This window comes from Pelodiscus sinensis, chromosome 3 (genome assembly GCF_049634645.1).
Source record: "Pelodiscus sinensis isolate JC-2024 chromosome 3, ASM4963464v1, whole genome shotgun sequence".
NCBI lineage: Eukaryota > Metazoa > Chordata > Testudines > Trionychidae > Pelodiscus > Pelodiscus sinensis.
Window position 1 is genome coordinate 89,312,951 of NC_134713.1, and position 13,713 is coordinate 89,326,663.

Consider the following 13,713-nt stretch of genomic DNA (forward strand, 5'->3'; position numbering starts at 1 on the left):
TTCTTACCAACAGGTGGTTACTGCTGCAAATCACAAGCAGAAGGAGGCCTGTTTCTTCAGTGGCAACTTAGATGCCTCTTTCCTAGTGGGGTGGGGATTGCTACACACCTCAGTTTGGCATCTCTCACTTGTTAGCTTTGGCAAGGAACTGCCTAGCATGCTGGCTTTTGTGAACCCCATTCCGAGGTAGGGATGTTAAATTGTGTTTACTGACTAATTATGTCGTCAATACAAGTTGTATTGACAACATGATTAGTCCATAAGGACTGCTTGGCAGAGCTGCAGCAGGGGCTCCACCAGGCTCTTACTACATTTAAAATGCAGAGGCGCAGCATCCCAGACCAGCTCAGTCCTGGCTGCCGGAGCAGCCCGTGCATGCAGCCAGCCCAGGCCACTGCAAACGGGCTGCTTGGCAGCAGCAGCCTGTCTGTGGGGGAGTCCAGCTCCTCCCTGGGACCCCCGCAGATGGGCTGCTGCAGAAGCAGCCTCCCCTGTCCCTCCACCCCCTGACTCTGATAGGCAGGGGGCAGGTGGCACTGCAGAGATGGCCACTGGAGGGCAGGGGGGAGCGAGTAGTCTGTACTCCAGTCAACCACTTGCTAAGATCCGTATTCTGAGGTGCCTGTTTGTCCCCTTTCTTTGTATAGGAAGCCAAGGAGACTAACCCAGGCCACGTGAATCCCAATGATTTTCTAGATGGCTAAAAGTTAGGTGTGGCAATGCTCTGTGCTTCCAGGCCTCAGCTTATTTGTGTCTCTAGCCCTGATCCTGGTAAAGGCTGAGCATCTCGTTTCCATCTGAAAGCAATGGGAATTGATGGCACTACATTTCCATGATTTAAAAAAATTTACTATTATTCATAGATACAAAGTGTTAATTTGAGTGAGGGGCTAAAATTAAGAAAATGCAGAATTAAGGCTAGCAGTCACTTAACTCTTACATGGATACTATAAATGCATCCCAGCATAGCGTAGCTGTCAAACAATAGTAAATATTTAGTTCAAATTATTAGATTCTGCTCTTGCCTGTTTGTAACTATAAAAACCCTAATCAGAGTGGTGTAATTGGATTTGAATGAGAGCAGCACAAGGGTCTGCTGTTGTACACTACTGATATGTAGTTGCACGCTGACAACTACTCTTCATTTGTTAGAGATCATTGTCTAGCAGAAATCGGACAAATAAACCGTACTGTTACTCTACACAATTAAATGCAGAACTGATTCTCTCTCTTCTTGTGTGTGTGTTTTTCTGCCTAGGAATTCTCCAACTTTCAAATCATTTGAGGAGAAGGTTGAGACCACTGTCACAAGCCTGAAGGTAATGATTAGAAGCTGTGTTATATGGCTGTACTTGTTAAAATGTGACAGCTTAGACACCACTGTCATTTGTACCAAAGGCAGATTGGGTTTCATCCTTCCATGAAGGATTCCCGTAGTGCCATGAAAGAAAATGAAGACAATACGAAGAGAAATATTATTTCTCTGCTTCCTGAATGCCAAGTGGCAAACTGTTGTCTGACAGCTTAAAATAACCAATCTTAACCAATACTCCATTGAAGCATTACACGTCAGGTGCTTAGCTGATATGACCCAATGGCTGGATCTCTGACAGTTTACACCAGTGGAGGTGCTAGCCAAGAGTTTGGAATTGCTTAAAATGTCATGTGCTAAATTCCCAACTATGTCAATCTTTCCTCTGGATTGCCTCAAAACTGTGTAAAAGGATAGCTCAAGGTTAAGAGCTGATAGCAGACACAGAGCAGTTACAGGTCGAACCTCTTTAGTCTGGCACTCCCTGGTCTGGCAACATCCGTGGTCCAGCATGATTTTAGATGCTGGATGTCCACTTATCATAGGTGTGGTCAAGTTTCTCGTGGCCTGTACGGTTTGTTTACAGCCACCAATCCTGGCACTATGCTGTTATTTAGCTCTAATGTTTTCTAAGAGCCCAGTAAGTACTGTAGACTTCCGATAATCCGGCACCTTTGGGACCTAAATGCTGCTGGATTATTGGATATGCTGGAGTACCAGGAGGTACTATACGGGGGCATACGCCCAACCCAATCCCCCTCCATCCCACCTTATGCTTGGGTCCTGGAGCTGCTGGTACAGCCATGTGTCTCCCTCCAGGCTCTGGGGCACGTGCGCCGAGCAGCCGGCTTTTCAATGAGCTTGCCGGGATGCCGTGCACAACCCAATCCCCTTCCTCTCCCCTCCCTTTTCCTTCCCCAGAGCCAAACACCTCCCCTCCCTGCTGTCACCCAATCCCCCTTCTCCCCCAACCTTATGTCCAGGTCCCAAAGCAGCTGCCTGTGCTCAGCGGCCGGCTGCTAGCACGTGCAGGCTGGACACTGTGGCTGTGTCTAGACTACATGCCTCTGTCGTCAGAGGCATGTAGATTAGACACATAGGCAAAGGCAAATGAAGCCGCGATTTACATGGCTGCCGCGCTGAGCCGACAAACAGCTGATCAGCGCGCTAGTCTGGATGCTCCCCTGCCGACATCAAAGCCCTTTGTCGGCAGCCCCGTTATTCCTTGTGGGATGATCAGCTGTTTGTCGGCTCAGCGCGGCAGCCATGTAAATGTAAGTGAAGCCGCGATCATTTAAATAGCGGCTTCATTTGCCTTTGCCAAAACAACAAATCTACATGGCTCCGTCGACGGAGCCATGTAGTTTAGACGTACCCTGTGTGCACTGGAGACTGTGAGCAGAGGGCCATGAGCACACATGGCTCACAGTGGCCCGGCCGTGAGAACGGCTGACCTGAGCAGTTCTGGGTTCCAGTTGATGCCGGACTATCAGGAGTGCTGAACAACTGGATGCCGGATTATTGGAGTTTTACTGTAGTTGGTAATGCTGCTAGACAATATCGACCTCCCGTGGTCCAGCAAATTTTCTGGTTCAGTGCCAGGCTAGAGTGGTGCACCTTTTGGTGCTCCTGTATTAACAAAGCAGAGCATGCATGACACATTTTGAAAGGAGCTAGCCTTTGCACCACATGGAGGGGGAGTTGAGAGGTCATCTTCCAAGCCATCTTGTTCTCCTCAGGTTGGTAGAAGTATACAGACACCACCATAAAGGCATCACCACAGGGGGCACCAGTACTGACCCAATTGTTACCACTAGGGAAAATCTTCCAATAATAGTGCATGCAGTGTGTGTACACATGTCTTGGAATGCATGTGAGCAATCATTTGAATATGTATTGCCATTTGCAAATATCAATAAAGAGGGAATATTCTGTAAACATCAGTAAACTGTCCTATTCCTAAATTCATACAGATTTTCCATCAGTGGCCTGCGTTCAGGGCAAGGTATTTACGATCCTATTACGTGCAAGCTGCTCCTGCTCTCCATTATATACTAGCAAATGAAACCAAGGATTAGTGGGATTAACCCTTTGGAGGCAAAGGACACAGAGTACATTCAATTATAATAATTTTCCTAAGCATTCACTCAGCTGAGAGTCTAGAAAAGACCTGCATTTTGGAAGTGCTGTTTCAGCTGCAGGATGAGGTAAAAAAATCCTTTTCTATCCATAGACATGAATCAACTTGCAGAAGTGATGCCCAGGCCTCATCAGAGAACTACGGGATACTCTCTTGTTAATTCAAAGCAGCTCTTATTAAAGCCCTTGTTTAATTAAGTGTAAATCTGTTGTTTGTCCCATGGAGGAGTGATTAAAAAGGCAAATGCTTGGGTGAGATGAAGGGACAAATGCGCTAACATTTGCCAAAGCTTTATTTACAAATTAAACATACTAGCCTTTGCTAAAATCTTGTCAGATAAAACTGCTTTGATGCAGTGTTTTACATATTTATTTTTAATTCCTCCAGCCTCTAGTTCTTCATAATCCATGTCTCCGGAAACTGGTTGATGCTGAACACTACTCTCAGGAGCCTCATGAATGGGATTTATGTTAGGTTTTTTTTAATCTGCTTTGTGTAAAATACTAACTCCTCCTTTATATTCTCCAGTTATCGTATTGATTCTGTTGACTTCAATGGGTAACATCATTTACTCACTGCTGCCCAGTTCTTCCACTGTTATCTACGTTGCATGGTACCTTATTCTGCAAACTGAGCCATTGCTATAAATATGTAGTGAGGTGCAATTCAATATACACAAGGGAGAATCTAGTACTATAGAGAAATACAATAATAAACACGCTCATTAAAACAACACATACTAAGGCTGCAGTTTTCAAAGCCACCTAAACGACTTGAATATTCAGTTCACATTTAATATATGGTTACTTAATTTCCAAATAGCCTACACTATTTTGACAATCTCAGCCTTGATATTAAAAATGTTGTGGGGTTTTTGTTTTTAGCTCAGAACAGAAGCCCTCTGTGTGCTTGGCATTGCTGCTTATTTCTCAGGGTATGAGCACATATTCTCTCTCTCTCTCTCTCTCCAATGAAAAGTCAATTTCTTTTTAAAACAAAACATTTGAGTATCTGGTGGAACAGGAATTAAGCAAATTGGAACCACTGCAAAATGTAATGAGAAACATCACTGTTTTCTTTACTTATTTGCCATTTCAGACAAAGGTTGGAGGGACAAACCACAGCGGAGGGAGTTTTGAAGATGTTCTTAGTTCTGCTGCCCATGCCAGTGCTCAGAGCTCTATCGCAAGCCCCCAACTTCCTGAGAACAAGGAGGAGCTTCAGTGTTAGACCGTGGCGCCTACTGGACATCTGTATCCTACCTGGTGAGACTTATCCCAGTCTTTTCTGTGCTTCCCTTCCACATCCCCAGTCTTTTCTATGCTTCCCTTCCACATCCAGCTTGACACACAAGTCTTTGTAACCTCTAGAAAATGGCCTCACGCATGTTATCTTATTCTTCCCAGTGTATTTGTATTTTTACTAGGCCACTTTACCAGTACACATTTTTGTACGCCATAGAAATTGCACATGCCTCATCATCAGTTCTTAATATTCCAATTTCTATAAATGTGAGTAACCAAAGAGTTCTTGCTTTATGGTATTTTCCGTCTCTCTCCTAAGCTCTGGTCCGGTTGTTAGTTCTTCATTTGTTGTTTATTTAAAGGACTGAACATGCATTTGTTTTTAGTATGCTTGTTTCTGTTGGTTATGTAACCCCTCTGAGTGCCACAGCAGACAGATGGGTCCAGGACTCTGCAAGGATTTCTGTTGCCAGCAATAGCCCATACACCAGCTGTCCAAGCAAATTATACTAGTGCCCTTTACTCAGAAGCATAGAGATGGTCTGAGCTGCTTAAGGAGTCAAACAGAATCATCTGTTACACTGAAGTTTCTATTCCTTTTTCACTTCCACAGTGTCTTTGAATTTCCTCTCCTAAAGAGGAACCCAATTATTCAGATGCATACTAAGTTGATCGGTTACTGTGCCACAGCAGGAAATACTACTGTGGAAAAATGTGTTGTTACTTGCTGTTTGATAAGACTTGATTCTGGGAACCAATTATAGTATTACAAATAAAAATTAACTGTTTGCCTCTATACCATCTGCTTAGACTGTAAGATAAATGCCTGAATAATGTGAGCCTCATCAAAGTTAGAGCCGTGAGAGAGGCTATGTACAACTTAATAAAGATGTGCCGTAGGCTAGAGAGCCCAGGCCTTTAATCTACACTCCAAAGCTGGTACTCAGTATAAACCTTACAGTTTATGGTACACTGGAAGAGTATGAGCTTCAGACTGGACCTAACTGTCCTGCTTTAGTGCACTTCAGGGCATGATTCAGTCAGTTGAATGTTTAACTGCTTTATCTCCAAAAGGGCAGAATCATCTTTTGGCTTAGATACAGCATGATGGTTCCATTATTTTATATCATTTTTAAGGAAAAGGAATCCGTAACGTTTTTTATAGTAATGTTGGTCAGCTAGCGGTGGCAGCAAAAGAAAACGTGATCTAATCTGCAGCTGGGTTTCCCAGACTGAGATGAGCACAAACCTATCAAGTATGAACAAGAATGAGGGGTCGGGGTGAAACTTAGCCTGCTTTTACAATAGGCCTCTTTAATGTTATCCTATTGCAAAGTTACAAATCAACTTTAGCCATTCTGTATCATAGGCTTTGCTAAAAGCTTGTCAGGGAAATCCTGTGTCAAAGTGGTTTTGTAGGAGGGTTGGGCGAGGGCTGTTCTGTTTTTTGGGTGTGGTCTGTGTGGATGGGGTTTTTTTCCTTTAATTCTCCTGTGACTGGACACATCTAAAATGCCTCCTTAATGTGATTTTTTTTTTTTTTAAATGTTACCAAGAAAGCAAATTAGTTTTTCAAATAGTTTTCTTGTGACAATTGGTAAGTTTCTCAGCACTGTTGTGCATAAACATTCATTTTATTTTTAAAACCGTGTATTCAAATGAAGTTAGTAAAATTCTTATTTAAAAGAGTTTTTAAAATGAGTATCTTTTTTTACTCTGCCTTGTGTTCTTAATTGCAAGGAGCCACTTGTAATTCAATCTTGTAAGATGTTACCATACCAAAGTTATATAGACTGATGGTTTGGGCCGGCATATACTTTTTCTTATCTTTCTGAACTTAGGTTTAGAAGTATCAATGATGGGAATACTACTATTAACCCTATAGCCATTTAAAATTAGACTCTTCCTGCTGACTGCACAATGTGCAAAAGTTCTTCTAGAACTGCATTTTTTTTATCCAAAGCTTGTGTATAAATATACTGTTGAAAATCCACATCTTTCCAGCCTAACTCTTAAAGGGATGGTGACATCTATATGAATATTGTCAATGCCAAGCATTCCAGATGTTAACAACAAATAAATAATCCACCAGATTTTTAAAAAGGAAGTCTAAGATTTGCAGTGCAACACAAGTACACACAGACATGGTCATACTAATATGGGCCTTCTGCCTGGAGTGAAGTTGCATTATTCCTTTAAGTGCAATGCATTTATCATAGCGATGTGCCTTTAGGAAGCTAAGGTTATTTTATATACCTGTGCTTCCTGTTTTACTGCAGTCTCAATTGGATATTTTTCCTTCTTTCCCAGTCATTGAGAGGCTTGTCTGGTGGGAGAGAAACAGTTTCAATGAGACACGCCTCTTTTTCTGATGCAATCTAATGCAATGAGCTGCTTCAGAATTGGCTTTAGTACTTCGGCTGTAATGACATAATTCCTTCTGATTCACTCTGGATAGAGGCTAAATTGTTTTTTGGGAAGGGTGGGGGGAGGGAGAATTGTTGCTGCTGACTGGCTACAAAGTGTGCATCCACCTTATCTAATCTAAAACTGGTGGAGTTCCCTTGGCACTCACAAACTATAAGAGGCTTCTCTCAAACCTACATAATCAAAAATATGTAGCACGCTGAATATACCTTGCCTAAAATTGTCCGTGCAGGATCCCTGACCACTGGAGGCGAATATAGAAGAGAGAACAAATATTTTTTCCAGCTATTAAAAAAAACCTGTAACATCCCAACAATCAAAAATACCATCGTGTTGTTGAAAGGTGATCTGAAAATGGCTGACACAGAAATGTTACATGGCCATATTCCATAGTAAATAGTTTACTAATAAATGAGTTATTTGAAAATTATGCTTCTGACCATTTCTTTTTTTGGCTAAGTTCATTAAGGTCACACCAACGAGGTTGGTCTATGAATGCTGCTATTAGTTTTATACTATCCCCTGCACTTTTTAATAGTGTCAACACAGACACTGCAGCAGTGGGGGCAAAAGCACCAGCCCACCTTGGAAGGTATTTGGTGGCTGTTACTTGTAAAAAGTTACCTTATTCCCAGCAGAATTGATGCCACTGGCTCTCTATATATGGGGGGGAGGGGGTGTGTCTGTTCAAGAATTCCTCCTGAGCAGTAAGAACTAGGACCACCAAATTTGATATGTAGCTGCCTCTTCTCCTAAGGTCAGGGTTTGATTGTGCCAGGACAACTGGAAGCCCTGGGAAAGAGACTGCTGTTTGGAGGGACAGGATACTGGAAGTGGCCACTGAAGGCAGAGTGCTTGTAGAGGACGGCTATCTTGCAGTGTGCCCACTGGGGGAAGCTGCCATCTTGCCTGACAGCACATGGGGTAAGTACCCCACCCAGCCCTTGGGAAGGAGGAGAGAGGCCCCTCGTGGCTGGGAGGAGAGAAGTCCTGGCTGGATGGGACACCCCCCCCCCAACCCTCACTCATGCTCCTGCACTGCATCTCCCCCACCCCCTGCCTGAAGGACCTGGGCAATGCCAAATAAGTTTATTAATACCAAAAGAGCTTCCAGGAAAGCTACTGGAACCCCACTTCTGTTCCCGGTCCAGCTGCTTTGGGATGGCAGTGGTGGTTCATATCTTCGCCTGCAAATCTCAGCATCTTCAATATCTAGCTAGAAGTGGGTAACCTGACTGTGGGGGTGGGGATGGGTAGCCCAGATGTGCCTACACCTACCTAACTGGCTACTTTCATGTTCACATGGCGTCTGGTCAATCCATAACTCTGCTATTATATCTTTGAAGTTCTACTGTATTTCATAATGAACTAAAATTGGTCAGGCAATTGACTATGAAAATTAAATAGTATACAGGTAGACAAAGCCCTATGTACGCTGTTTGATCTCTAGTATCCCATAGATAAGGGACCGCTGATATATTTTTCCATGGACTCTCAGCACTTGATGGGAGGAGAAAAGTTAGTGATTTTATTTGAGTTATAAAGAAATGCCTTAAGAGTGTGGTTCACTTGTTGTGGCAGCTATTTTTCTATTTCTCTCTGTGTTAATGGAAGACACAAGCTGGACTACTTCTGGGTGATTAAATTTTCCTGTAAAATGAAAAAAAAGTCATTACCATGCTTTTATTTCAATTTGTGTAACAAATTAGTACAATACAAACTATGTATTAATAGTTTTTTGTGATATTCTCCCTTTAATGGTGGACACTAAATGAGATTTCTGGCCTATAACTATAGTTTTGAAAAGAGTAATTGAATAAATGCTTGGGTGCATTGTTGAATAGAGTACACCCTGTTCAATATACTATTTGGAGGAAGGTCCTGAATACAAAATTCATGCTATGAACCCTGATTCAGGATGTTACTTAAACTTGAAGCTCATGTTTGCAGGGAGATGTACTCAATTCCATCTCAACCTCTAGAGCTGGCACTGGTGCTACTGGACAAGTGTATCCAGTTCTGGTGCTTGCTGTACAAGAACAGCTGATAAACTCCACAGATTAAGTTCACTGAGTGTCACTAGGAGGAGGCATGTTTTCCAAGCCATTAATCATACTTTTTAGCTTAAGAGACGGTTAAATATTTATTCTTACAGGTGACCAGGTCTTCCCTTAAAGGCCAGCACCACGATCCAGATTAGACGTTTAAGGCAGACAAACTCATACTTAGCACTAAGATACACAGGGTAATCAACCATTGTAACAATTTACTAGGGCTATTACCCTTCTTGCTCTGGAATCTATGAATTGTGATGGGCATAAGCACCTGGATATTTTTTCCTGAACTGGAGACATAATGGGGTGCAAAAGTTAACAAGCATGATATGTTGCCAAGAAAACATTGTGTGCAGGAAGTTTTCTGAAGCTGGGTAGAAGCTTGGCAACAAAGGATTAAATTAAAGCTTGTGCAAAATCTGTGTCTATAAGAATCTTATTTCTGAAAAGAAACACCAGATCAACCTGCTGCTTCCACTGGTGAGGGTTAGCATCTCTAGATTCACGCAACACTGAATTTGGAAGCAGGAACATGAGCAAGATGACAGCTAGGGATACAGTTATCACTTAAACTTTCAACTATTTATTTCTGATGTTCACCTCTTCAGGGGGCACTGAATCACTCTATAGTCAATTGGGGAAGAAGGGAGCTTTCCGCTGACACTATGGCTACATCTACACTGCACACTTTTTGCGCAAGAACAACTGTTCTTGCGTAAAAAGTTTGCAGAGCATTTACACTGCACACTCATTCTTGCGCAAGTAAATTTACAGTAAAGCATTGGAAAACAGGGCTTCTTCTGGAAAAGTTATTCTTCTCCCCACGAGGAATAAGCCATCTTGCACAAGAAATTCATGTTGCTTGTCTACACCGCCTTCTTGTGCAAGAAAGCCCTACGGCTAAAATAGCCGCAAGAGCTTTCTTGCGCAAGAGAGCGTCCACGCTGCCATGGACACTCTTGCAGAAGACCTTTTGCACAAGAACTCTTGCGCAAGAAGCCTGCAGTGTAGATGTAGCCTGTGTGTAGAAGATGGAACTTGTCTTGGAAAACAAGAACTGGCACTATTTTGTCTCTGAACATAGCCCTTCAGTCATGTTAAACTGTATTTAATATTGTTAATTTTACTTAATCTTTGCGTATTAGGGGAAAATAGAGAAGGGAATTTAACACAATACAACCACATCTGAAGCAACTTGTTCAATGGGCTTGGTTCTCATTCACAAAGACTTTCATAGTGCTCTTACAAAGGAAAGAAACTTTAGAACAGCCACACTGGGTCAGATCAAAGGTTCATCTAACCCAGTATCCTGTCTTCTGACAGTGGCTAATGCCAGATGCCACAGAGGGAGTGAACAGAACAGGGAATCTTAAAGCAATCCCTCTCATCACCCATCCTGGCTAATAACCATTGACAGTCCTAACCTCCTCTTGCAAGGCATTCCAGAGGTTGACACTGCACTGTGTGAAGAAAAACTTCCTTTTGTTTTAAACCTGCTGCCTATTGATTTCATTTGACTCCTCATTCATACATTATGGGAATAAGTAAATAACTTTTCCTTTTCACTTTTTCCGCATCAGTCATGATTTTATACACCTCTATCATACCCACCTCCCCTAGTCTCCTCTTTTCTAAGCTAAAAAGTTGCAATCTTTTTAATCTCTCTTCATATGGGACCAATTCCAAACCCCTAATCATTTTTGTTGCTCTCTCCTGAACTTTTTCCAATGCCAATATATCTCTTTTGATGAGGCGACCACATTTGTATGTAGTATTCAAGACGCGGGAGTACCATGGTTTTATATAGAGGCAATAAGATTCTCTGTCCCTTTTTAATTTATTCCTAACATTGTTTGCATGTTTTCAGAGAACTAACCATCATGACTCCTGCACTCTGAGTAGTTGTAGCCAAATTAGTCTCCATCATATTGTATGTATATTTGGGACTATTTTTTCCTAACGTGCATTACTTTATCAACATTAAATTTCATTTGTCATTTTGTTGCCCAATCATTTATTCCTACTTTCACATCCCCTTTACACAGTTTCATAAAGGGGACTCAAGGCTAGATTCACAAAAATGAAAGTAGCAGTTAGGTGCCTAAGTAAATCCAAGAATCAGGCCCCACTGGAATTCACAGAATCTTCTCTCTGTTGCTGCTTAACTCTGCAGACAACTGCCTAAAGAAAAAAAAAAATCACTTGGCACCAATTTTTTTTTTCAAAAAAAGTATCCTGGGTTGCTGTGTCTGCATCTACTATTCACATAGGAATCAGCATAAAACAGAGAGAGTATCCAATAAATTAATTACTTTTCTAATTGTGGTTTTGTACCTAGTAACTACAGTTGAGGATGAAAATGTTATAGCCTTGTTCCTATGAACAGTAATGCATGTGCTTAATTTTAAATCTGAGCATATACCCATTAAAATCACTGAAGCTAACTCTCGGGCTTAAATTTAAGCATATGAATAAGTATTCTAGACCCCAGTTCTATAAATGTTAACTGTTTTCAACAATTCTCTTTAATTGATGAGATCTGGCTTTAGAAGTCTCATCTATAAACTAGCTTGTGATTCAGAAGTGAATAGTATCTAACCACAAGGGTTTGTTTACAAAAATCTAATGTCATACCTGCAGTTGAATCATAAAAGTCTTGCAGTCGTCCAGGCATTTTTCCCAATTCTTCATATTCCGATGCTTGAAGTATCATCTCACACTGATCCAGCTCTTTTACAAATCTGGCTTCTGCTGTAGACTGGTGTTCATATTCCTGAACAGATGTGCAGTGAGAGGGATTTGATTTGGTATGCTAACACACATATGCTAAAATACAGTGCCAAAAGTAAAAGCTTTTTCTTACACAGACTTTCTTCATCTGTAAAGGAGCTATTCAAGAGAGTACAGTAGACCCTGTACCTTTGTCTGAGATTCAGCAAAACATTTTGGCACATTAAGTTCCATTGAAACTGAAACAAGTATATGTGCTTTACTAAGCAGGGATAATTATTATGCACACGCTGAATCTGAGCGCTCTCAAAGAAACCCAGGGTTTACAGATACAGTAAAATCCTTGATATTGGTCTTGCAATTTCATGTACCTATTCCTTCAATATTTTTGGATGAAAATTATCTGGGCCCAAAATGTGATCCCATTAATATTTGGGATCTGCACAGGGCAGCTATTTTGGGATATATGGACCATGTGCCTGCACAAGCCGCCTGCTATTTCAGTGAACTCTGAAATGAACTCTGAAGAGGGAGAAAAAATAACAGGGTCATGAACTCTGATTTCATGACCCTGTCACCCAACTGGCCTTCCACTTTCAATCAGTTCCTCTCTATTTGTTAAAAGCAACCGTCTGAAATAAAAAATGGTCTCCAATGCAGTGAAAACTTATCGGGTGATCTGTGCCCTGCAGTGTGAGTTTCCCAACATATGTCTGGATAGTTGAAGTCCCCCATTACCACCAAATTCTGTGCTTCGAATGACTGTTAGTTGTTGTTTTTTTTTAAAAAAGCCTCATCCACCTTTTCTGCCTGGATAGGTAGCCTGTAGTAGACCACTAACATGACATCACCCTTGCTTTTTTTCCCTTTTGACTTAACCCAGCAACTCTCAAGTCCGTCTCCGATGTCCATCTCAACCTCCGTCCAATGTATTCATTTTTAATATAAGGCAACACCTTCTCCCTTTCCCCCTTCCCGTTCCTCCTGAACAAGCTGTACTCTTCTATACCAATATTCCAATCGTGCATTATCCTAGCAGTTCTCTGTGAAACCAACTATGTCATAGTTGTGTGTGTGTGTGTGTGTGTGTGTGAGCACGTCAAGATCTTCCTGCTTATTTCCCATACTTCTTGCATTTGTATACAGGCATCTAACATACTGATTTGATTTTGTCTCTCTCCTTCCCCCCTCCCGCCCCTGTTCTGCCTGTCTGTTGCCATGCAACAACTGCCACTGATTTTGATAAGAGCTGTGCAAAAGTGAAGGCAGAATTTTGCCTACTGAGCACAGAAATTTGCCTATTTGGCAGAGCCTTGAAACAGAGGAAACTCGGCTACTGTTGAAACTCAACTCCTAGAACAGGACTTTTAGTTCCCATGATGTGGGAAGCATTAACATTGATTAATATACATGACCTTCTGCCTTTTTATAAGATAATAGTGGATCTGTCATGCCTGGCAAAATCCTAATTTGTAGTTCCAGCACAGTTGTGTTCAGATAATGAATTTGTCATACTTACCTGGATGTGTGACACATTACTAAAAATCTATTAATTTATTATGGTCTTTGCTCTAGGTTTGAAATTCAGGGATCTGGATTTTGATAGCAATTAAATTTGAATTTAAATTGTATTTTGAAATTTCAATTAAGCTTTAATTATTAGTTAATTTGAAGATTTCATGTCACCAAGTTTAGGGTTTTTCTTCAATTTGCATTTTAATTTAAAATGCTGTTCAACACTGCCTCTTATTTTCATGAATATTTAATTCTACTGTTTTCATGTTCTGCATTTTAACCATTCTGTTT

General features: G+C 41.4%; 2 protein-coding genes across 7 annotated transcripts in view; one reads left to right on the top strand and one right to left on the bottom strand.

Moving 5' to 3' along the window:
* The window catches only part of TPD52L1 (TPD52 like 1), an 86,615-nt gene extending 73,934 nt beyond the window's left edge, over nt 1–12,681 (top strand). For 2 of the 5 annotated variants that reach the window (XM_006139443.4, XM_075924105.1), the window contains 2 exons: nt 1,259–1,319; nt 4,551–6,398. In XM_006139443.4, the coding sequence (XP_006139505.1) occupies nt 1,259–1,319; nt 4,551–4,682 (193 nt within the window). In that variant the 3' untranslated portion in view covers nt 4,683–6,398. Of the gene's footprint in view, nt 1–1,258; nt 1,320–4,550; nt 6,399–7,355 lie in introns of those variants that run through there. The other 3 variants (XR_012902658.1, XM_075924103.1, XM_075924104.1) reach the window with 3 other exon arrangements.
* Nucleotides 8,629–13,713, bottom strand: part of HDDC2 (HD domain containing 2) — a 16,875-nt gene continuing 11,790 nt past the window's right edge. Inside the window, exons 5-6 of one of the 2 annotated variants that reach the window (XM_075924107.1) lie at nt 11,812–11,950; nt 8,629–8,773 (exon numbers count right to left, since the gene is read on the bottom strand). In XM_075924107.1, coding sequence (XP_075780222.1) covers nt 8,676–8,773; nt 11,812–11,950 — 237 coding nt within the window. In that variant the 3' untranslated portion in view covers nt 8,629–8,675. Of the gene's footprint in view, nt 8,774–9,551; nt 11,359–11,811; nt 11,951–13,713 lie in introns of those variants that run through there. The other variant, XM_075924106.1, reaches the window with a different exon arrangement.